This window comes from Dermacentor variabilis, chromosome 1, assembly GCF_050947875.1.
Source record: "Dermacentor variabilis isolate Ectoservices chromosome 1, ASM5094787v1, whole genome shotgun sequence".
NCBI classification, from domain to species: Eukaryota; Metazoa; Arthropoda; class Arachnida; order Ixodida; family Ixodidae; genus Dermacentor; species Dermacentor variabilis.
Genome location: NC_134568.1, coordinates 254312193 through 254338241, shown reverse-complemented (window position 1 = coordinate 254338241; position 26049 = coordinate 254312193). Strand labels below are relative to the sequence as shown.

The 26049-nt window shown below is 47.1% G+C and overlaps 1 protein-coding gene across 1 annotated transcript; it reads right to left on the bottom strand.

The window, feature by feature from the left end:
- Positions 1-471: 471 nt before the first annotated feature.
- LOC142561537 (uncharacterized) lies at positions 472-24551 on the bottom strand. Its single transcript, XM_075673454.1, has 5 exons — positions 24381-24551; positions 22110-22170; positions 11584-11960; positions 8585-8743; positions 472-620 (listed from the first exon to the last, which is right to left on the bottom strand). Exons 1-5 carry the CDS (start codon positions 24381-24383, stop codon positions 534-536), a joined length of 687 nt encoding a protein of 228 aa, XP_075529569.1. The 5' UTR covers positions 24384-24551; the 3' UTR covers positions 472-533.
- Positions 24552-26049: the final 1498 nt, after the last annotated feature.

Below are 26049 nucleotides of genomic sequence, written 5' to 3'. Positions count from 1 at the left end.
AGAAAGAATTTGTATGAGCAAACAGCTCTTTTCTTAAATTCCGCCCTATAATCTCTGCGTCAATGAAATCACGAATTTCACATTATCTTTCGCGTATTCGGTTCAATTTTTCGCCGAAACGCACACAGAAGTTGCCAGATTCTGTTCTTGCCCAATTTCGAAGGCAATGTGATATATATATATATATATATATATATATATATATATATATATATATATATATATATATATATATATATATATATATATATATTTCTGATCATAAACAGTCGCGAATAGATGACACTGCCAAAATTTTTTACGTTACGTGCACTCGTTGCGGCGTCCATTTCTGGTCTGCCGAGCTTGCGCTCTCCGTAATTAAAGCTGGCTATACAGTTACCATTCGAGAAGTGTACGTTCCAGCCTAACAATTATTAGTGTGATGTACAGAGACGTCCTTGGCACCAATGAGAGAGACGACGAAGAAGGTTTTGTTTTGGACATTTTTATTTCGGCGTTTCATGAACTCGTCCGAAACGCCTCGGTGAGATTCAAAAAGGTGCGCCGGGGTAGGCAAAGCTCTCGCTTGAAATCGTGCTGCCATTTCCAGAGAGTGCTGGAAAGCGGCTCCTGTCCACCTTGAGATGCCAGGAAAGAAATAAAAATGAACAAATAAAAGACAGCATGGAGAAATGAACAGACCGGAGCAAGCAGGACAAACTACACATCCCCATCACTAAACGTGAGATTAGACGGTTGTTAAATGAATCCGCGACGTCAGTAGACTTCACGGCATGCGAGAGTGTTGCTGTTAGGAGTGCAAAAAGGACGAAAATCGAAGGGCGTCATCATTAGAATGCGGGTTCGAACCTCAAGTTCTAGAAAACGGCTAAAAACCGGCTGACTCGGCTTACTGCATTCTAGCTTAGTTTTAGTTCTAGTTATAGATGGAGCTTGTGCTGAAACGAAAAAGAAAAAAGAAAGTGCGGTTTCGCCCGAAAGGCGAAGCCCTCGCTGTCACAACGCTGGCGCGAAGAGCGCCACGCCCCGGCAGCGGCGAGCGAATGCTTCGTGCTGGCTCTAGCTTTACCGCGTCTCCAAAACTTGAACTTGCGTGACCTCCGTCACTATAGGCGTTCGGGAAAACAGCGTGCCTGAAGCTACCGGCCATCTCGCCTCGCTTTTGGACTTTCCACCCACAGCAGCTCGCCTTCAAAATACGGCGCGCTGGCCCCGTATACGCTCAGCCGCGCACACAGCCATGCGCAGCCACGGACTTTAAAGGAAGAGACGCGCGTTATGCTCCGCTAAAGTCGCTAGATATTTTTTCTGCTTTCTAAATTAGAAAAAAAAATATCTAGGTGCTCCCCTAGCGCGCTTGATAGCGTGACCTCCAACACTGGGTGCGCGGGAAAACGGTGCGCATCATATAACCGTTTGAGGAAAAGCTCCCCATAGCGCTCACGCATTCACCGCATGGGTGCGGCGCACCATGACCGCCATGATAAAACTAAAAAAAAAAACAGTTTACAACCTTCGGGGTGTATCTTTGTTCCACAATCGTAATCGTCATCTGTCTTGCCTGCGTTTCCTCTATTGAAAACTCTGCACTTGATACTTTCCTGTCAAGAATGCTATGTCACGCTGATAAAGCGCATGTCGTTCGTGACCTGAAAGTACCGGGAGCGCAGCGTTAAAGAAAGGAAAGGCAGGCAGGTGAAGTTGGCCACGTCTGCTGGTCCTATCAACCGCGAGCCATGAAGCAATTGCTGCCGTACGATTCCGCACACTCTAAAGTGGTGAAGCGAGCAGTTGGTAGTCTTTGCTTGGAATCGGCTTTGCGGAAATCGTGCGCACACCAAATGCGGTCTAGTTTTACGAACCAAGTTGGACGGTCGTCAATGATATAGTAGAGTCTCTTCTGCAAAAAGTAAAGCTTGGAGCACGAAGGGCGAGCGCAGAAGTCGAACGACAGAAGGTAAGACCAGAGGTTATTCCCTACGTACACAAGGTGTCACACAACCTTAAAAAGGTTGCTAACCGTCATGGTATTCCTCTGGTTTTCTCTGCGCCCAACAAGCTTTCGAAGCTGTGTTCTCGAGTTTGCTGTAAGAGCAGGCGGGGCTGCCGCACGAGGCATGAGAAGCCCTTTGTTGAGTGCTCCAGAGGGGTTGTTTATGCAATACCCTTGCACCCTTGTGGGCAGCTCTACATTGGTCAAACTGAGCGTTGTGTGAATGACCGTTTAAGGGAACATGCGCAAAAACTAAAGAAAAAACAGGATAAGGGCGCACATTTGGTGGCTCATGTTACCGCGTGTGGTTGCGACGCTCGATTTTCTGCGACAACTATTCTTGGCAGGAGCGGCAACGCGTCTTCCAGGCTCGCTCTTGAGGCCTTCTTTATCAAGACGAATAGAGATAGATGTGTGAGTGGGCCTTCCATCACTTTACTGGATGCCGAATTTAACTTCATGCGCGACCGCCTTTGATGTGCATGTACCGGCTTCACTTCTGCTTGGTAGGCGCATGCGTGACAAGAGGATATATATATTTATGCACCATCCTTCCTTCCATTAAACAGTTAGCGCTTGTCCTTGTCTGTCTTCCTTGTGTCCGTGGTTTTATTTGCGCTAAGCTACCTCTTCAAATATGGACGACCAACTAGCCCAACAGTCAACTCTTCTTGTACGGGTAAAGTTGGAGTTCTCTGTACGAGTCAACAGCAAGCGTAAACCACGAAATGCGATTCAGATGAGACGCGTGATCGGACGCGATACCGAGCCTCCCTGGATATGGTTGCGCCATCTACTTAACGCGCTTGCCAACGCACTCTCTCACGCACAGTATTGACCCTTTTCGTGGAGCAGTTTGTTCTAGAGAAACGAGATGGCGCTTTCGGTGCCACCTCGGAAAGAGCGCTCGCCATGCAATAGGCTACATAAACATGCAGGGCGGCAGAGATTGAGGAGCAGTTAAATAGAGAACAAATAGGGGTGTACGCGGTTACAGAAACGCACCTTAGAGACTCAGAAGAGCCGCCAGTTATTGAGAATTATGTTTGGGAGGGGTGCAACAGAACTAAGTCGGAAAGAAAGGGAGGGGGAGTCGGAATGCTCATCCATCAGGGAGCCAAATGGAAAAGAGTAAATTCAAAATGTCAAGAGCATCTTTGGTTATCAGGTACAATGAGTGGGAAAAAAACTAGGCTGGGCGTTACGTATTTGTGGACCGGAAATAATTGCACAGAGAAGAATAAAGAGTTAGTGGAATCCATAATCGCTGATATTAGGAGTTTCGGGAATGGTGCTGAAATTGTCCTATTAGGTGAGATGAATGCCCACATACAGGATTTAGATGGCTATACCGACAACAACGGGAAGTCAATGCTAGACCTTTGTGAGCAACATAACCTCGATATCGTGAACACTAAGTGTGAAGGGCAGATCACGTGGGAAGTGGGAAACCGGCAATCGACCATTGATTGCTGTCTGATGACAGAAGGAATTTATGATAAGTTGAGAGAAATGGCCATTGATGAGGAAGGGCATAGCAGCATAGGGAGTGACCATAAACGCATCATTTTGAAAATGGGATACGTAGTTGGGAAAGAGAGCAAGGAGCGCAAAATGGCAAGTCCAAATTTGAAAGCTGAACAAATAGCAAATATAGTCACTATAGTCGAGGAAGAACTTGGCAAATGGCCAAGTAAAGAGTGGGAATATGGTGAGCTTCTAAGTGTAATAACGACAGAAATACGGAAAGAGAAACAACATGTTCGTTGGAAAGGAAGAAAGAAACCGAAAAGCTAGTGGAACAGGGAGATACGAGAAGCGATCGCCCAACGACAGAAAGCATCTCGAGAGCTCAGGCAGGCAAAGAAGGCGCAGTTGCCACAGGATGAAGTAGTCAGTAAATGGGAAGTATACCGGGAGAAAAAATATATGGTTCAAATACTGATGCAACCAAAGATAAAAGGTGAAAGTGAACGTTGGTTGTCAGAATTACGTAAGAAAAAGAAGGGCGCACGTAGAATATTTTGAAGCCATATAAAATTATTAGGCAGGAAGTCAACAACAATGCAACAACATATCCTAAACGAAGATTGAAACAAACTGGAAGGGGAAGCGGCATTAAATTACATCCGAAAAATAACAGCCGAATCTTTCCAAGGCAACGACGAAGTTGTATTTGAAGAAAAAAAAGAGCATGAAAGAGAACCAGCTGGATAATGAACTGGTGCTGACAAATTTCAACTGGAAGAAAGCCGAAGGGAAAACTCCTAAACGCACAGCCACAGGGCCAGACGAGGTTCCCGTTAGGCTGATTAATGAACTAGGACCAAAAAGTAAGGAAGCTCTGGTTAAAGCAGTGGAAAAAACTTTAAAAGATAGACGAGTACCTGATAGTTGACGACAAAGTAGAAGGAATTGAATATATAAAGGTAAGGGGGAGAAAGACAGCATTCACTCGTATTGAGCGTTGACGATTGCATCGGTAATATACAGGTTAGCAATGCAGGCAATCAAATTAAGGCTGCAAGCATGGGCAGAGAATAATGACATTTTAGGAGAACTTCAGAATGGCTTCAGAATAGGTAGGCGTTTGGATGATAACTTATTTGTTCTTACTCTCTGTGTTGAAATATCAAGAGTAGAAAGCATACCGTTATGTGTGGCCTTTTTAGACATTACAGGAGCGTATGACAACGTAGACCGCAACATTTTGTGGGATATTCTGGAAGGGGAAGGCTTAGGCGACGATTGTCTACAGCTTTTGAGAGAGATTTACCTACAAAATACCGTTTGCGTTGAATGGGAATGGGTGAGGAGCGAGGAGAAAGTTGATATCAACAAGGGACTGAGTAAGGGGTGCCCTTTATCCCCACTGCTGTTTATGATGTATATGGTGAGGATGGAGAGGGCGCTAGAAGGAAGTAATATCGGGTTTAACCTGTCATACAAACAGGCAGGTACAGTAGTAGAGAAGCAGCTTCCAGGTCTATTTTATACGGACGCCATTGTGTTTCTAGCTAACAAGCAGAGTGATTTGCAACATCTGGCTAATATCTGTGGACAGGAAGGCGAGAATTTAGGTTTCAAATTTAGCGTTAGAAAACCAGGTGTTATGGTATTCAATGGAAACAGTGAACAGGCAGTGGCAATACAGGGCCAGGAAAAACCTCGGGTAGAATAATATAGATACCTTGGTATATGGATAGATGAAGGCAATAGATATTTGGAAACACGGGGAAAAACAATAACAGTAAAGGGGAAGAGAAATACAGCCATAATGAAACACAAAACACTATGGGGATACAATAGGTACGAGGTGCTCCGGGGTATGTGAAAAGGTGTAATGGTTCCAGGTGTTACTTTTGTAAATGCGATTGTTTGCTTTAAATCAGGGGTACAATCAGGACTCAATGGCAACCAAAGGTGAATGGGACGCCTCGCATTGGGCGCTCACGGGAAGACTACAAATGAAGCTGTGCAGGGTGATATGGGCTGGACAAGTTTTGAAGTGAGGGAAGCTCCCAGTAAAATTGATTATGAAAAACTACCGAGAAATATGGAGGAAAGTAAATGGGCTGGGAGAGTGTTGAGGTATATGTACAGGAAAAACATTGATTTACAGTGGATGAAAAGAACTAGGAAGCTTACCAGCAAGTATGCGGCCTGTAGGGCGGGCAACACAGCAACAAAGAACGTCAAGCGGAAAGTCAGAGAGGCTGAAATAATCTCATGGGTGGCGGCAATGGAAAAGAAACCTGCCATGAGTAACGTACTGCTTAAGAGGAAAAAACGAAATCAGAAAGAAACAATTTATGATAATTCAAAGGGAAGCTCATTACTTTTCGAAGCGAGATCGGGATGCCTTAGAACACGCACCTATAAAGCGAGATATAAGAAGGAAGATGAAGCATCTGCTTGCTGCGGTAAAGCTAGGGAAACTATGGAACATGCTTTATTAGAATGTGAAGATATCTAGCGGTGGATTTACGCATCTCTGGCCTCATTGAAGCCCTTGGGTTCAGCGAGAGCACGGGGAAAGTAAACATGTCCGTGGTAGAGATTAGTAAGCGGCGATTAGAAGATTGGTGGAAGAAAAGTAGGGAAACGACAAAAAACGTAGATTTACAAAAGCAAAGTAAGCAATAGGGGATCAGAGAATATGGTTAAGAGAATTCATGGTGGTATTTTTTTTTTTCATTTTTTAACGTAGGTAGGACATTATGGACGTATAGGTAGGTAGTAAAATAGCAAGAACTTGGTGGGGCAACCAACCGCCCCGCTCTAAAAAGGACGCTCATAACATCCATCCATTCATCGATCGCACGTAGCCACAGCGGCAGTGCATGAATGCGAAACCATTGCCGCTTCTACCTTGCTTTTGTGCGATCAGATGTCGGAAATGCAGCTAAGTTTTCACTAACGCACTTTTCTCCAATCATGCTTGATTGAAACATGTGGATTGAAGATGTGTGCAGTAGTTGGCTGCAAAAATAGTGACTGGCATATTAAGGAATGGAATGAATCTGTGTAGCCAAGTTCGGAGACCGCTGGTGCAACTGTCCGCACGTGCTACCGGCACTTTAAGATGTATGGCTTTTCTCGAGGATGCAGAAATTTGCTCATCCGCTGTATCGCTAAGCTTCAAAGAAAGTGCTTCAGCCCCGGAACTTCGGCAAGAGTGAGTAGCGCTCGTTAAATAATACAGCAGCGCCGCTTCCGATCATAGTAAGTTTCGCGCACAGTATCCACACATCTACCCCAACTGACATGGAGACTTACGCCCACTCTATCACCAAGGTGTCAAGAATAAGAGAATGGGCGCACACTTCAATATATGCGCACTATATACGCACAATAAGTGACGGACTACACCGATAGCACACGAATGGTCGAAGCTGAATGTTTCGTGACGGCCCACAAGAGTAAGCGAGTTACTAGCAATAATACATCCTTGCTGCAATGTATTGCAATGTACAAAATAGCTATGTATCAAGCCTTGTGCACAGCAAGAACAAATCTATCGGAACTGAGCACACCCGAGAGTGATTAGGCAGAAAATAATAAGATACTTTACTGAATCAGGAACATGAAAAACCGCTGCTTCGAAATATTTGCCAGTTAAAGAACGAATAGCAAAACACACTAATCTTGACTCAATTCATGATCGAAAAGTTTGGATAGCTTGGAATACATATAGCCCCGCTTTTAGAACAAGCGTCATACACACTGCTCGCGCCGTTTGGACATAGCTTAATCAGCTCCGAAAGCTCTTTTGCATGTTCTCTGAAGCTGCGGCGAAGGCTTCGTGTCGTCCACCCAGTAACCGTCTACGATATCTCCTGAAACAGAGGTTTGCTAAGCTGCACAGGCGTCACACATCCATTATAAACACGGAGGCAACGGAGGCAGTTGAGGCAAGAAATGGACGCGTCACCTCGTGATCAAACATGGCAGCGCCCACGGGATCGCCGCGAAAAGGGTCAATATTTTATAAATGGCCATCGTATTTTTCTTAAAAAATATACATAATGAGCTCCATGCGCTGTTCATGCTCACGGACTACGTGCAAATGCTTATTTTTCCATTATATTTCGAGTATCCTTCAGGCTTTATATAAAACTAATTCTAGCCAATCTGGAGATAATTCTCGGCTCGCTCTTGTCTCACCTTCCCGGCTTGCCTTTTTGGCTCACTCTCGGACGTTTAACCTCGGCGCGTGGGGCATGATAGGATCTTATCACACTTGGATTTAAATACGGAACATCACGGCAACGGCGGTGGTGACGGCAAAATTCACCTTGGTTGTCCATATAATTTCTGACGGTTCTGCACACGTACATGCTTTTGCTCATCAATCGCCGCATCAGGTGCCTCCGAGATTTTGATGCACGCCTTGCGTATTCTTCTTTCGCGCTTTTTTTGCATAGACATAATAATTATCGTTTACATAATAGTCCCGACGCGCGAACCGGGCAGACTCTAAAATAACTTGCTATCGCGAGTAAAATTGTGACACAAAAGGCTTAATTCACTAACTTGAAAAGTCTTTAAGTGCGAACACTAACTTGCTGTAGCAAGCAACTGCCGATAGTGTAACCGTGTTATCTGGCCAAGCGGACATGATTTCTAACGCGAGAAATGGTTGTCTCTTGTGGCTGCTTCGTGGTTACGTTCTCCTTTTGTTCGACATTGTGTATAGAAAGCGGGCAGTTTTCATTTTTTCTTTTTTTTTTCATTTTTATTTCCTTAAAGACCCCCGAGGGAGTTTTACATAACGGGTGGGTTTTGGTACAATCAATATTGTTGTCACAACTATCAACGTGATGTCACATTTGATATTCTATGCATATCAAACGCAGCTACGAGCTCAGACAGAGCCGACACCCTCTCCACTAATCTGTTCTTTTTGCGCTTATGAATGTATCAAAGTACTAGTTGATGCAACCGGCACGTGAAAGTGACCCACCATCTAACTCAGTGACACGTACTTCTATATTGTCCCCTTAATTGACGAAGAATGAAGACGCCCAAATGGCCCAAATGCCATCATTATTGCTGTACTCTATAATGGATAATGTGCGCGTATACCTGCGTGGCGATAAACTTGGAGACCTCATCCTGCAGAGCGGCCTCGATGCGTCCCTGGAAGTGGCGCGCCACGCGGTTGGCTACGATCCGGAGCAGCCAGTTGAAGGCCGTCGACACGCCCGTGATGCGCGTCACCTTCAGACCGTCCAGTTTGTCCACCTGCGGATGCGTCCGGCCCTTTCCAGTTAATTCTTTGTCTCAGCCGTGTCAATTCCGACGAGGTCACGTCTGTGGCAACCTCCTCAAGATGGGGCGCACTAGTTTGCGCTGTGACGTCCTCCCACTCAGCAAACCGGCTCCTATGCGCGAGCCAGCACTGACTTTGAGGTCTCAAGCATAAAAGTTTCCTCCTAAAAATTTAACATGAAACTGTATATGGTTTTTGACCAGTATCGGTGGGTTTGGCCCTGCGTTTACGTACATCGGTTGCTTATGGCAGCACTATTTATCAAACGCACGGTTACATTTATACGTTTCAAGAGTGTCAAAAGGTCTCGTTAAAGGCCAACTGCAACAAAATTTCACTTTGGCTAAAGTAGTTATAAATGAGTATATACCGCTAAACCAATTTTGGCAAAGCCGCGCAGGGTTGGTAATTGTATATTTTTCTTTCGTGGTCTGAATATCCTTGGTCCCCTTTAGAGTATACTTTTCTCAGCAAGCAAGGAGGGCTGAACTCTCAGTCGCCGCTTGTCCCGATTTTCCTGCACGTAGTTAATCCACGCTTTTCCGCTGCAAACGCCGTGGCCGGCAGTACGATAGCTGGTAAGTCGGAAACCCATCATTCCACTGAGGAGTTCCTCAGTGATGCCATGTACAGCTAGACATAGCCTGCTCAAACAAATAGTTGCAGACGCAAGAAATGCTTTCCAAGGGTACACTTTGATGTCGTCCATTGTTTGCGCGAGGTTGACCCACACCGCGGTCGTCGAACAGGCGTGCGGCAACCGCGGTGCTCGGAGCGCCGTTGGCACCGCGCATACCCCTAGGATGGTGGACAGATTGTTCTAGAGAAACTGGCCACCCTGTATACGCAATGCCTCATGACCTCGAGCGTACCGGAATCTTGGAAGAACGCTAACATAATCCTAATCCATAAGAAAGGGGACGCCAAAGACTTGAAAAATTATAGACCGATCAGCTTACTGTTCGTTGCCTACAAAGTATTTACTAAGGTAATTGCAAATAGAATCAGGAACACCTTAGACTTCTGTCAACCAAAGGACCAGGCAGGATTCCGTAAAGGCTACTCAACTATAGACCATATTCACACTATCAATCAAGTGATAGAGAAATGTGCAGAATATAACCAACCCTTATATATAGCTTTCATTGATTACGAGAAAGCGTTTGATTCAGTCGAAACCTCAGCAGTCATGGAGACATTACGGAATCAGGGTGTAGATGAGCCATATGTAAAAATACTGGAAGATATCTATAGCGGCTCCACAGCCACCGTAGTCCTCCATAAAGCAAGCAACAAAATCCCAATAAAGAAAGGCGTCAGGCAGGGAGATACGATATCTCCAATGCTATTCACAGCGTGTTTACAGGAGGTATTCAGAGACCTGGATGGGGAAGAATTGGGGATAAAAGTTAATGGAGAATACCTTAGTAACTTGCGATTCGCTGATGATATTGCCTTGCTTAGTAACTCAGGGGACCAATTGCAATGCATGCTCACTGACCTGGAGAGGCAAAGCAGAAGAGTGGGTCTAAAAATTAATCTGTAGAAAACTAAAGTAATGCTTAACAGTCTCGGGAGAGAACAGCAATTTACAATAGGCAGCGAGGCACTGGAAGTTGTAAGGGAATACATCTACTTAGGGCAGGTAGTGACGGCGGATCCGGATCATGAGACGGAAATAATCAGAAGAATAAGAATGGGCTGGGGTGCGTTTGGCAGGCATTCCCAAATCATGAACAGCAGGTTGCCATTATCCCTCAAGAGAAAAGTATATAATAGCTGTGTCTTACCAGTACTCACCTACGGGGCAGAAACCTGGAGGCTTACTAAAAGGGTCCTACTCAAATTGAGGACGACACAACGAGCTATGGAAAGAAGAATGATAGGTGTAACGTTAAGGGATAAGAAAAGAGCAGATTGGGTGAGGGAACAAACGCGAATTAATGACATCTTACTTGAAATCAAGAAAAAGAAATGGGCATGGGCAGGACACGTAATGAGGAGGGAAGATAACCGGTGCTCATTAAGGGTTACGCACTGGATCCCAAGGGAAGGGAAGCGTATACCAGGGGGCGGCAGAAAGTTAGGTGGGCGGATGAGATTAAGAAGTTTGCAGGGACGGCATGGCCACAATTAGTACATGACCGGGGTTGTTGGAGAAGTATGGGAGAGGCCTTTGCGCTGCAGTGGGCGTAACCAGGCTGATGATGATGATGATGATGATGATGATGATACCCCTGCAGCTACAATCACTCTAATGATTTGCCAAATCAACTAAAATTCACCAACTAACCTTGAATTGAAGGGTCACTCAATAACTAAACTAATTAGTTTTTACTCTGGTGAAGTATTTTTTTCAAGGCTCGTTCTGCATTTATTTAGCGGAAACGGGTTTGTTGTCGGCAGATAAAATGAAGGACTAAGTTTTCATTTCTTGACTTTCGTGCCCAAACGCATCGCCAGTACATTAATATGACATCACGAATTGCAACGAAATTTCGCATGCTCTCGCCATTTTTGTTCAGCAAATGTTTTAATTGAGGCTTCTTTAGTTGTTGTTTTTTATAACCCATGAACTGTAGTCACAGGGTAAATGCGACGCTGTCCAAGTGTGAGGATCGTCACAAGGAGCTGGCGCTGGAACTTCAAGCGCTCGTTTTTGAAGGCGAGCTCCAGCAGTTTCTACAAGTGGGCGTTCGATGGTGTCGGAGTTGGGGCGTATTAACTATCCAGCACGACACGGCCAACGGCCAGCTGCCAGCGTGCGTGATACTCGGGAAGCTTTGGGACAGAAAGGGATATATTTACTGGCCTGAAAATACTCTAGGCGTGCTTCTCCGCCCTTGGTCGGCGCTCGGTAGACGATGAGCGTGTTCACGCGGTTCACCGAAGCCTCGATGTCGCCGGTGATGGTGAGACCGAAGCGCGACGCCCGGTGTCGGCCAGTGAAGAACACGTCGTTGACAGCCGCTGGCGTGGTCACGATGGCCGTGTCGTGCGACAGCTGGACGGTGCTGTTGCCGGAGCGGTAGAAGGCGGACAGGCCAAGCACCTGGCCGCCCGTGATCTGGAAGCTGTTCTCGCCGACGTCCGGCACCTGGAGGGGGTCGATGGCGGCCAACAAATCGCGGTCGTTGCGCATCTTCTCCAGCACGTTGTCCACGTACTCGTTGGCCAGAGCCACGTCATCTGCAGAAAGAATCGGGGTGTACATGTGTGCCGTGTCAGTGAAGCGGCTTGCTAAATCGATATTTTACGTGTTCGACCCAAAGTTTCGGAATGATTCGCAGGTTATTAATTTCACCAAATGCAAGCAACGAGTGTGTGCTATCTGTAAAACTGCTTGGAAGCTATTCGCTGTAGCAGTCGTTGCCCTGCAGATGAATCGCGAACATACAATATATAAATGTATATACACGATGGATGCCAGGGCTTTGTACACCGTCAAAAAGTAATACCTTGTTACGTCCTTTCTTTAAATTACTTTTTTCTTGCAATTGAGCTTGCCGAGCAATGCAAGTGAGATTTCGCTGAAATTCAAGTTTCTTTGCTTTATACTCTGCCTTTACGTACACCTTCTTCCTCGCTACCTATTTTGTCCCCTTCAGAAAGACATCCTGTTGCGAAAATCACATCATGTGAGCGCATGTATAACGTTTTGATATCTCCTTTTTGTATTGCCGTTTTCCCCCTCGACCAGTGTAGAGGAGCAAACCAGGAGCAGCTTGTTTAAGCTCCATGCCTTGCTGCTTGTTCTCCATGACCGCTGAAAAAAAAAGTGAGAGCATATCGGCACAAACGAGCGAGCTTGCACAGACGAGCGACTTAACAACTTTAATTGAGGCTGTGAAATTCTTATGTACGTGAAAATAGGGTGCCCAGGGGTGTATTGTAGGAGACCTCGCTCTGCCCCGCTGTCCCATAATCAGAAAAGCATGTCTAGCTATGAGCATCAGATTTTGGTTTCGGCCAAGTTTACAGCCTCGACTGCTCGGCACGAATAATATTCATTGTTTTTATCTACCGCGACGACGAAGGCCACGACCGTCACGGGTGCATAAAAACACAAACTATGAATTAGAGGCCAAAACAACACACTGTCGCAAAGCAACATGGCTCGAAATGGGGGTCTCGCATGGAGAAACACCCTTTCGCTGGCGGAATTGGCTGTGGCTGCATTGGAATGAAATCATGTAGATATCGAGCGCGTGACGTTGCGCTGTTGGCGGTGATGTCGTATGTTCTTGTGTGTGTGTGTTTTTTTTTTCTTATTGCACTACCAGAATATGTTGACGTCGACACGCAACAAAATTGGTTGTAAGTCGGGGCTGTTTGTCTCCCCTTGTCTTGGTTCTATTTTAGCGATGTTACCTTCAAGTTTCAAGATATGCCAACCAGACCAATTCAATACGCCACTGGAACTCGCAGCATTACATCTTCAGCAACGTCAGATTTTCATGGGTATCAATTAATGTATAGAATATAAACATTCGAGAAAAATAAACGGTCTCCAAATATCCAATCGAATATTGCATATTTTATCACTTCTGAACAAAGTAAAATACAAAAACTTCTGTGTGGTCTGGTTGGCAACAAAAGGTTTATTTGCGTTATTTGATGCGTTTAATGCCGTTGTCAACTAGATTTTAGCTCGCTTGGAAAACCTGTAAATGGGAAAAAAGGAAATGTGACTATCTCGCGCGCTATGACAATGACAGTAAGCAAAAACTGAGCACGTCAGCAGACTCACATGTAACTGTAGTGCTCATTAAAGGAACGAAGCACATTACCATACATTGCCGCATGTCGTTTTAAAGGGATCCAAGCATGGTGAGTTACCCAAATAGTAAGTAAATATGCCTAAATGTGGAAAGAAAATTCGCAGGCTACCTAAGGAGAGGTATGCATGTTCAACAACTGGAAGCTATTGTGCATAAATGATTTCCTCCATGCGCTCTCGCACGAACTTATGCGTCTGCGCAAGAACCGTTGTTCTCGTGCAGCAGAATCATTCGGAAGACTCTCCACTTTCATCAGTCTTTCTTCCTGTAGGCTTCAAAAAAACCCTTTCTGTCCGCTTGCAGTGGGACGAAAAGAATATTCGACAACTTCGAATATTCTAACTCGTGAATGGAATAGCGAGAACTATTCGATTCGTATTCCAAATTTCTTATATTCGCACACCTCTATTATGATAGAAAGTTACGCCCTTCAGGCAACAACAACAAGTATAACTTAACTGGAAGGTCGCAAATAAACAATCTTGATGCGTTGTGAATCAATCGTCCATACTCTGAGTGAATATTTGCTAAACCTATTTGCTAAACAAAGTGAATAAAAAATAAATGCATTGCGAAATTTGTATTTTGGTGCTAACGCCAACTCGCCATATATAATCACCACTAACGCCGCCAATTTATATTACAGGAAGCACAAAGTAAAATCGAATAGCCCACACGTGAAAGCAAACAGGAATTATCAGTTAGAACGGTGAGTGCTTTGCATAAATACGCGATTATTTGCGGACATTAACAATATCTATTGTGCACGCTTTCGTGTGTTAGTGGGCAATGTATAATAGTCAATTGAGCATCATTTTGTAAAAACAAAGATTGACATAGACATTTTCTAATGTCCCCATCATAAGTATTGCCAGTACCAAAACATCTCTATATTCTTATAAGGATTGTACTCAGTGCCTTTCGTACATCCTTAAATCCATTAAAGGAGCAATATGAGTGTTTTCGTGATGGTTACGCCGTACGAAAAATAGAATAGGGTTGTGTCAAGTGCGCTTGTACGGCATTTTATTCTTAAGGGTGTAAAGTGTGATGCGTTGTTGAAAGTTTGGCTTCAGGGAACCGTGCTCGTCTCGCACTACGGAGGGCCGAGTTCGATTCACACTCGAAATGAAAAAAAAATTTTTTAAGCCACTGATTTACTTTGTTTACAGGAACATTCCCTGAGAAATGTGGCGTCAATCCGAGCATATCTTAACGTGTTTTTACTCTTTGCGGCATCGGCCATTCTTCATCACGGCGCAGTTTCGCCAAGGTCACCGCCAACAAAGACACCTGAGGCTTTCGCCTTCAAAATACAATAAAAAATATCGGCCACAGCCGCGTAAGAAAAAGCTCTGAATGGGTGCCAGTACAGTTATTATACGTCACGACGCGCCTATACTGTCAACAGAGACAGCGCGTGCGCGCGTGTTTAATTAAGGAAGGCGTACTATGTCCCATGGCAGTTTTTACTCTCAATATGCTTCACCGCATAACACGACTGTATAGAGGCGAACCTGACTTATGCGAATCGGCCGTCGTACAAAGCATATTTTTGACATTTGCTTCAAGCGCACTTCCCAACGTAGTATCGCGCTCAGTGTGAGTTGCAATATGGGCGTACACCCGTCAGTTCTTTCAATGATAAAAAAAATTACCGACGATTACGTTACTTCCTAATGCGAAATTTGAGCGCAGCAAATAAGCTGTTTCACCTTTTCGATAGATTGAGACAAAGAAATCGAGCAACACATGTATGCGCTATCACAGAATTTTTTTTTTCACACGTATTCCTTTAACAAAGACTCCACTAGGTAAGCTTCTGCTTCGGCGGCACGCACCTCTGGATTCTGACGGCGACGGCGCTGGGCCTCTGCTCTGGCAGCTCGTTTAGCAGCAGCAGCAGCAGCAGCAGCAGCAGCAGCAGCAGCAGCAGCAGCAGCAGCAGCAGCAGCAGCAGACGGAGGACTTCCATCGGTCGTCTCGCTCATGGCTCAGAAAGAACTGGCAGATAATTTCGCAGTGGCGAACGGCAGCGGCAATTTCGGCTCGGGCGGTGCACATATACAGATCCGCCGCCACCGATCTGGCTCTCTGATTGCCACCGCACAGGGCGAACGGCAGCGGCAATTTCGGCTCGGGCGGTGCACATATACAGATCCGCCGCCACCGATCTGGCTCACTGATTGCCACCGCACAGGGGTTGCATTGGAGGAGGAGCGAAGAAAGGAATTAAGTTCGAGCCGGCGCTTTGACAACCGGAGACTCGCAGGAAGAGGGGGGAGGGGGGCGGCGTGTACACCCAGCGGCAAACGATGGGGGCAGAAGCGCGCGCAGCAAGCGGACAACACGATAAAGGGAGGAGGGAAGAGATAGCAGCGACTGACTGATGCCGCTGACGCCGATAGTGAGTCAACGCCAGCTGCGGAGTTGGTTTCAGGGACAACGCCGCCGATGCCGACACAAACAATATGATACCCTCGCTTCCGCAGCGCTAAGAACCAGGTCTAGCCGTGGGAAGGTGGTCACGTATTCGTCGACGTGCCGGGGCCTACGTGAAATAACCGGCGCGTCGGCAACTGAAGAGCACCCTATCCGCCACACAAGAACAGGGGGGGGGGGGGGACCCTTTCCTCCTCTTTCTGCATGGCGGCGACGGTGTTCTATGCAGTCACGTTATCTTGACTCTCTAGCGGCGTCAGCGGCATCCAGCGGTATCAGTCGGTCGCTGCTAGCGCTGGGGGGATGAAAGGGGGGCGGAGCTGGTTACGAGGCCGACGACAACGCCGACGACGACGCGAAACCCAGGAACGGACGCCAAAGAGCTGCGCTCTAAAATTAAAGTGCCATTTTTATTGTAAACAGGGTGCTACTAGTGATCGGAACGGTGTTCAGCAATCTTTTTGTGTAGACGCCGCCATGCTACCATACGGGCACTGTATGACAACGCCTACGCACACACACACACAAAAAAGAACAAAGAAAAAAAAAACGCACTCGTGTTGCAGCTCATATTGAGCGCGATAGTACTTCTCGATAGGAAGCGAACTCAATTAGGCCGACACTGCATACACTGAAATTTGGCTAGCTACCCAGGACATAATCGCAATTATGATGCGTCTGTGCTGCAAGACGCATTTTCTTTCATTCTTTTTCTTTCTTTCGCGCTGGGGTTGCGGCAGTTTTTCGGGAGGTTTATGGCCGTGTCCGTACAACCGGGAGCATTGGCTAATTCGTCGTTAGATTGCAATAGTAAATCAGCATGGAAAATTTAGTGTGGCTATTGAAAACAGAAGCGGTCCTCGGAAGTAATAAATTTACTTGGTTGGTAACACCTTTATTTATAGTCCTGCAGAGCTTTCGCCGACGGGCCCTTAGGTCTCCCACGTGGTGACGTGGAGGTGTTGCCTCGCCGCCGCCTCGTGGGCCTGCTGCCCAGAGTTGGTCGCCGAGGCAGCCGAGGCTGGGGCTGTGCAAGGCAGTGGCCCACCGCGGCAGAAGGGTTCCGCAGTTAGCACCGACCCGCAAAAATATTCAGGAATATAATTGTTACTTTTTCTACAATCAAGATATTCCTAAATGTTTTTAGATCACCAGGCTGCTTGTTTTAAGCAAGCTTGCATCAAATTGCACCTTGAGTCGCAGTAAAAACGTCCTTAGAACCCTTTATTTTCATGATATAGAGAAAATGCTTACACACTCTTAAGCAATATTACCCCCTTTTGCCACCAACGGTAATCGTCATCTGTCTTTTCCGCATTTCCTTTCTTTAACGCGGCGAGCCCGGTATTTTCTAGTAACGAACAGCATGCGTGTTATCAGCATGACATATAGCATTCCCGACAGGAAAGTAGCGGGCGCAGCGTTTTCAAGAAAGGAAACGCATCAAGGCAGATGACGATTATCGTTGTGTGGCAGAGATACACCCCAAAGGGTGTAACTTTGTCTAACACTCTTAGAAAAATTTACATCCTTTGGGGCTTATCTTGTCCCACCACGATAATCGTCATCTGTCTTGCCCGCGTTTCCTTTCTTTAACGCTTCGAGCCCGGTACTTCCCAGTCACGAACGACATACGCGTTATCAGTGTAACGCAGCATTCTCGATAGGAAAGTAGCGAGCGCCGAGTTTTCAGGAAAGGAAATGCAAGCAAGGCAGAAGATGATTATCGCTGTGGGACGAATATACACCCCAAAGGGTACAACCGTTTTAAGAGTGAAGAGTGCACTCTTATAACAGTTGCACCCTTTGGGGCTTATCTTGTCCCACAACGAGAATCGCCTTGCTTGAGTTTCCTTCCTTGAAAACTCAGCGCTCGCTACTTTCCTGCCGAGAATGCTCTGTCATGCTGATAACGCGCAAGCGGTTCGCGACTTGGAAGTACCGGGCTCGCAGCGTTAGAGAAAGGCAACGCGTGCAAGACAGATGACGATTATCGTTGTGGGACAAGATAAGCCATAAAGGGTGTAATTTTTTAAGAGTGCAATCGCCATCTGTCTTGCCCGAATTTCCTTTCTTTAACGCTGCGAGCCCGGTATACTTTCCAGTAACGAACGGCATGTGCGTTATCAGCATGACTTAGCATTACCGACAGGAAAGTAGCGGGCGCGGCGTTTTCAAGAAGGAAACGCATCAAGGCAGATGACGATTATCGTGTGGCAGGGATACACTCCAAAGGGTGCAAACCTTTTTAGAGTGTATTGTTGTGGGACAAATATACACCCCAAAGGGTGCAACCGTTTTAAGAGTGTATCTTGCCACACAACAATAATCGTCATCTGTCTTCTCGAATCGATATCGCGCTCACCTATCACCATTTTCAGCATGCTTCCACTGAACGACCGCATCCTTACTGCAGATCGAAAAATTCTGATAAAAAATGCTCCACTGTGTTTTCCGCGTTACCACTTCATGATTAGACACTCTGACGGGTGAGCTTTTCCATTGCACTAAAAAAAAAAAAATTGGTTGTCAGCTTCTATAGGAGCGTAGACGAAAAAGTACAAAACATACGAACGTTTTGCACTGATATTTATTTCGCCAGAGATGTGTTGTAATAAGGAAAAAAAAGATTTAAGAAAATTGGCATACAGTTGCTTTATTAGCGCGGTACGTTATGAATCGCGCTTTTGTTATGCAAATGACGGAATTTTTCTACACTTCGGTTTATGGATTGGTGGGTCACGTGACAGCCGGCTGCATCGTGAGGCAGGTTTTTTTTTTAAAGAAATGTACAAGAGTTAGGGGGCGGCAACTTTCAGCTATGGTTTAGGCACGATTTACACAAAGTACTTGTATTAGCAGCATCTTGCGGTCAAGTAATTACCCGCTTCAATTTTTTGCCAGAGAGTTAATTGGGAAAGTTTGTTGCACCATGCCAATCTACAATGCGTTTCACACACACACACACACACACACACACACAAAAACGTAATTATTAGGCACAGCGTACAATATTTTTAGACAACGCATCGTTCGCGGCAGCAGCCGAAAAGATGTATGCGAATCTCACTGATGGTGCGAATAAGTAACAGAATGCACTAAATAATCACTTATTCCCTGGAACAACTTATATAACGACGTTTACCGCCATGTTATTCTGGCTTTTCGGGCAGTAATAAGTTCTTCCCACTGAACAGTGGACACCAATAGTCCGATGTAGCCCAGATGGTCGACGGTGCGCTTCAAGGAACTCGGAGAAGTTTCCTCGCCTGCGTGCCATCGTGCGTTCATTCGACGTGCGTGCAAGGCCTGCCTATTACAACAGCGAAGCAGAGCGCGGCGCATTTTGACTGGCGCGGACGCTTCGTGCAGCCGGCGCGGCGGCGTCACTTGCTGCTGTCCATGCCGATCGGGCTGTCGATGGGCGGCTCGTACGCGATTATGGTGTCCGCGAAGAACGTGAGGCTGTTGAGTACGCAGAGCGCGGCGGCGAACAGGCCGGTCTTGGCGGGCCCCGGGTTGCTCTCCTGGCTGATGTACGTCAGGCCGGACACAATGAAGCCGACGGTGGCCAGCACGCCGTGCACCCGGTAAAAAATGGAGTACGGCACGTCCGTGCTGCCCATCACGATGGACATGAAGATCACCAGGCTGGTCAGGAAGAAGCTGAAGCACACCATGGCCATGAGCAGCGCGTGCGGCCGCATCGTCAGGTAGTTGGAGTTGAGGTCGTAGTGCGCCACGGACAGCAGCACGATCGAAGTGAGCGCCGCGGTCACCTGGAAGATCTTGAGCGAGCCCGTGAACGTGCGGATGTAGTAGACGTGCCACGTCATGGTGGCGCAGACTGCGGCGCTGCACAATCACCGGTGCGCTGCACGGTTTTCGAGAGATCGCGGGTGTGGGCGAGCTGCAGCAGTGACTCAGCGTGCGCCCAGCATGCCGACCCTTCTTCCTTCTCGTTGGCGGCGGCGGGTGCCACGAATTGTTGACGTTGATTCCTTCGGACATGACACGTATGCCCACGGCGGGGATGCGAAAACTGGCTCATTGGGCTCGACCGGCTGCGTCGGTGACGATGATGATACTCAAGCTCGGGTCGTGTCCGCAACGGAGAAGCGGGGGGGGGGGGGGGGGAATTAGGATAAACGCAATAAAATATAATAAATACAGAAATGAAACCAAAAAGGTATAGGAGAAAGAACTGGGAAAATAAAGAATATTGACTAAGTGAGTAATCAGAGCAGATGAACAGACAAATAAAATATTTAAAAGGCAAGCTCCACTCAACGATGCAAACCGTGGCGGTCGCATTCCGATGGGGGCGAAGTTCCAAAACGCTCATATATACTTACATTAGGCGCACGTTAAAGAAACGCAGCTGGTCTAAATTAATCCGGAGTCCCTCACTATGGCGTGCCTCGATCATAATCATGTCGTGGTTTTGGCACGTAATACCCAAGAATTTATTTTTTTTATTCATACGGAGCAGAAACGTTTTGAAAAAATGGCATTAATGAGAGTAATGAATTCATTATACATTTTTGTTTGGACGAAATCATTTCGCATGTTGCACCAAACTCATCCCTGCGGCTAAATGCGGTGGTGCCGAGTTCCCAGGAAAAGTAAAACCGGAACACTCAGATGCAATCCAAGTTTACAAAGCGGTGCTTCGAGAAGCCTTTTTCTTTGAATAAAGGAACCGACGACAGAAGAAAAATAGTAGGTATCGGATTCAGTTTTGTTTTAAAAATGACACAGATTACTGGACCAGACCTGTGTAAATTTAATAGTGGGGTGCGGCAACGTTAGTGACGTAATCTTGTAATCGAAACCTCAATTTATCTTAAGGAACGTGTACTCCTGATTCTTCCAGAAAATATGGAGATGCTCAAAATCAGATGAGGTTGTTATTGATTATTTGATGTCATTTCTGTGTCGGACGGAGAAAGACGAGCCATTTTCTTTTTCTAATTTGCTTTCACTAATATTACGAACAGGTTGGTTGACGTGCAAAAGCCGAAACCAAGAAATTATATAAGTGGACAGCTTCAGTCCTTATATACAATTTGTAGCCTAACTCGCATTCTGTAAGGAGTCTTTATTTATGAACTTGTTAAAATACGAAAACGCGAAATGAGACAACTTGAATGAGCTGGCAGAATAACTTTTCAGTCATGCATTGCCATTTCAGTGTTGTGAAAGCAGCCGTCTCATCATCACTATGCCGTATTTCCAGCGTCGAGAGCTGCGCAACTACGACGCACCGCCTCCGCAGCGGTCGTGTTGCGGTGGAAGACGACGAGGGCGCTAAAGCAAAGCCAAGCGCGCGCTGCCGACGGGCGCATCTCTGGGACGACGCTATCGGCGCAGCGATGACGAAGCACCTGAACTATCTCAACACCTTCTCGGGAGCCATGAAGGTGTTCCAGGTGGTGTCGGGCCTGATGGCGCTCACTTTCCTGGTGTACTCGCACTTCGACACCGAATCCAACCACGTGCTGATGGACTCGCACGCCCTGTTCCTGTCGCTCATCTCGTTCTGCTTCTTCGTGACTTGCACCATCATCCTGTTCGCCGTGCTCATGGGCAGCACGGACGTGCCCTACTCCATCTTCTACCGGGTGCACGGCGTGCTGGGCAGCGTCGCCTACATCGTAGCCAGCCTGACCTACATCACGGAGGCCAACACGCGCTCCGCTGACACGCCGGGCCTGCTGGCTGCCTCGCTGTGCGTCATCAACAGCCTCACGTTCTTCGCCGACACCATCATCGCGTACGAACCGCCCATCCTGTCGCCAATGATCAAGAAGCTCCAGGCGCAGCAGGAGAGGCAGCGCATGCGCAGGGGCTACATGATGTAGGCACATGCGGCATCGTGAGGCCTGTGTCGCATACCGCGCCGCAGCTGCCTCGCAAATGCGTGCCGGATGCTGTGGCTACAGTGACCGCACAGAAAGTAAACAGTGGCAGTGTTTCGCCGTTTCTCTCTTAGTTTGACTCAGTTTCTTGATACCGTAGGTTGAGCCGGCTGCAGTCATTGCTCATGGCCAAAAGGTGACGCAGCGCTTACTGATTGAGGCAAATTAGTATAAGGTGTGAAAAGCGGGGTTACCTTGAGCCAGAGATGCCCGGTAAAATAAGATGATGACCAGCGCCGTCTCTTTGCCTATTATCTGCAATGATGCAATTATACAAGTACGTCGTTAAAAACATTGGCCTAGGGATGTGACTCGTATCAGCGAGGTACGTCGACACCATATACGTATATAGATTTAGAACCTCTTCCTGGGCAACATACAGCTCGTGTCCCCATTCTGTTTAGCCGTTCCTTGAGACATTATCGACATATATAGAACCAAAAGATGAGTGCATGGCAGGTGCTTCCTTCGCAGAACTCAACCATGCAGCGGTCGAAATTGTGCACATGAGCGTGTGACCAAGTGCCGCAGTCACGTGCAAGAACATGAGTGGCCACCCTAACATGAATGCTCCATAGGGTGTCGAACTGAACTGGAACCGAACCAAACCGTTATTTTCCCGCCATCTTGGAACTGAACCCTAACCAGAACTTATCGGAGGAGCCGTTACGAACCGGTTCAACGGATGGTTCAGAAGGCCCTGTGGACCCTGTGCTAAGGTACATCAGAGGGGAAACGCTAGACAAAGGCTTAAATCATTCGTAGTCGGCAAACAATTCTTACGCTACAGGCAAGACTCAAATAACTTAAAATAACCTCAATTCAGATCTGACACTCAGTGTGCTGTTAATTTTAGTGCAACCAAGGCTGGTGCAGTGCCGCATGTGGATGAAATAATTTTCTCCAACATATATGCAACAAACTACAGAATGGTACAAGAGCACGTAACGTGATAGGAGTTTAAGTTCCAGACACTTGCATGAGTACGTCGTTAGAACGCGGCTGTAGGGTATACAATACAAATATTTTTTGTAAGGGCAAGGCCTGTCACATCAGCTTGTGTCGTTGCCAAATCTTATATTAGTCCCTCATAGGTCCTCCAACCTCAGTGAACGAGGTCTCCGCACCTGTAAGACTGTCTGCAAGCACACTAAATGGAATTAAATGTGTTTTCAACGAAGTGTGGCACGGTGGCCTTCGAAAAACAGTACACATGCGTGTCTCAGGTCATGGTGTAATCAATTCCGTGTGTGATATTAAAGGCATAAAGATACCTCAGCCCATGTTACGCAAAAGTAGAAATACTGTAAAGCCCTACAGCGTCGCATCCCCGGCTCTTCACGAATCGGGAACCTTGAACATATTCGTGGCTGCTAAACTTCGCGATTTCGACCTTGTGCCTATTCGGCTCACTTCTGCAACCTTTAGAAATGCACTTTACCACTGATTAAAACACAACGCCGCCCGTCGATCGAAGACAACACTGCCCTCCAGCAACGCTCCTTGGTGATTCCTACGGCAAGGAATTGCTTGAGAGACACCGTGACACCTTCGCTCCATTGCAATCGAGTTTACGCCGATATTGCCTGGTTGTACAACGTTTCTCCCAGCAGTTGCTGCCATTGAAGCGCACTGACTCATTCAGTCGAATGGCGACACTGTTACTATACTTTCACTTAGGTTCCCTACTGTCCGATATCGTTGAGATAGTTTATCGTGTGTAGGAGCGTTCTGTAACACAGGCGGAGTTTAAAGACAGGACATGGGGATGAGCGGGGATGCATAAGGGGTGTGCTTCCCAGTAAATTTTGGTGGAGAGGCCTGGCTCTGTCGTATGTCCAAAGGGCTTATCTGCTGGGAGTTAGAAATTCTTATTTATTTCCATTGCCTTCTTGTTAAAGCAGCCGGAGAGCATTGCGAGCATTCTATTGTTTGCACCCCTCAATGCGCCCGTTATCCTTTCGGCATGTTTACTCGTCAAGCTTCAAGCATACGCAAACGTGGTTTATTGTACACGTCTTCTCAAATATAACTGCAGTCAGCACGGGTTATCTTCTTTTTCGTTAACCTTTCTCCTCCTTCGTTCTTCGAACGCCGATCATTTCAGTGAGCTGTCGCCCTGCGCTATAGTTGGCTTACGCGAGCAGAAAACCGCTCAGAAGGTATACGGACCAGCGTAGGTAGTTGACACAAGCGCTGCGCGTCGCTTCTGTCGTCTACTCACTAGTCCGTATGTTTTGCGTCTTCAGCATGCAGGCAAGCTTTTGTAGTCCCTTAAATACGTTTTTTTAAAGCTAGAATGTTTCGAAAATGATGTATAAGATTAACACAACCATGTGCACCCGCATATGTTGCCGGGCATTAAACCGCCGCACCATACGTCGGCACATATCACGGGACTTGCAGCGCAATGCAAGAATCCTGCATCGCAGCACCACGGTGAGCGAGTTCCAGCCGACACTCACCATTACTGCGCGTAGATGGCTTTCCTTCAGACAACAATCGTCACTGGTAGAATCGTCACTGGTGGGTTTTGACGAGTTCGCTGGGCTGTGTGTAAATGTAGTCTGTGCACATAAGCGCCCAGAAGGCGCAACTCCGCGGTGTCGCACGTAACTTGTGAACACAGCCGCCAAGGCCGGGTGGTCCCGGAGGGCCACGCGACAAAACCGCGGTGTGCAAACAGCTGCCGGGCTTTTTATTCTGGACCAAGGTCTCTCGCCATTCGACTGCGCCCCGTCACCACAAAAGGCTCGGAGGGCGAGAGTTTCGATGATGGGTCCCAGATGCGATAACAACCGCGCCAAGGTACGTAGGACAAGTGCTATACACGCATGCCGCCAGGGTTTTATCTACTCGTATTACATTAGTTCAAATTAATGTAGTCGCTCACGCAATAACGAATAGCGTTACAGAGGTAATAGAAAACAGAAACAAAATTATATACGAGTTAGACTGCAAGAAGTATACTAACCGACAGAGCGAGAAAGAGAGAGGGAAGGAGGGAGGAAGGAAGCGAGCGAGAAAACAAGAAAAATAATGGGAAGACTGGAACACTACTAAATGTGCGATTGTTGCAAAGTCAAACAAGAGGCTGCTCCCATCTGCTGTGTGGGATATTTGAGCGGCACCCGCCGTGGTTGCTTAGCGGCTATGGTGTTGGGCTGCTAAGCTAACACCCTCTAGAAAAGCTTAAGGCCTTAGCTCTCTCCACGTGACGTCACACGAGGGGGCGGATTGGTAAAAATACGGAGCGCTGTTCAAGAGAGGTTGTCTCACAGATGCACCGTGCGGAAACTTTCTTTCTTGCAAGAACGAGCATGCTTGTATTTTAAAAGAAATTTGACCGCAAGAAAGTTATAGGATAAAAACATATATTTACACAATCCAGTTTTGTGTTGTGGTTGCGCTATATCAGGAGGAATACACCTATTTGTTCTGGAGAGTTGTAGCTTTCCTTTTTTTTTACTTAGTTATCGGCAGCGTCGAGGTTTATCATTTAGCTTGCCACAAAAGTTATTCAGCAAAACGTTCGTGCTGCACCGCAGGATATGTTTTATTACTACTTCGCTCGTCGTTCTCACAGGCGAAGTCTGATTGCTCTTCGTTAGCCAGTGTTACGTTTCGCCTACGACGCGCGGTAAAGCCGGCGAGGATACAACAGACGCCAGGGCTTCGTTCAAAGCGGCAGACATTTTGGCCCGTTCGGCGCCGCCGCTACGCCTCCCTGCCAAGCGCGTCCAGGCATGTTCCGATGCCACGCGTCTTCATGTGCGTGTGTGAGTGTATGTGCATATTGGTGCCCACGCTTGTCGAAGCGCGGCAGCCGGGGAGAGGAGCTCCCAACAACTGTGAAGCAAGGGGGTCCGAGCGGCGCCGACACGACGGCTGCTCCTCCTTCTCTTCCCATTGTGCCCACGCTTGTCGAAGTGCGGCAGCCGGGGAGAGGAGCTCCCAACAACTGTGAAGCAAGGGGGTCCGAGCGGCGCCGACACGACGGCTGCTCCTCCTTCTCTTCCCATTGTGCCCACGCTTGTCGAAGCGCGGCAGCCGGGGAGAGGAGCTCCCAACAACTGTGAAGCAAGGGGGGTCCGAGTGGCGCCGACACGACGCTGCGACACCTTATCCCATTGT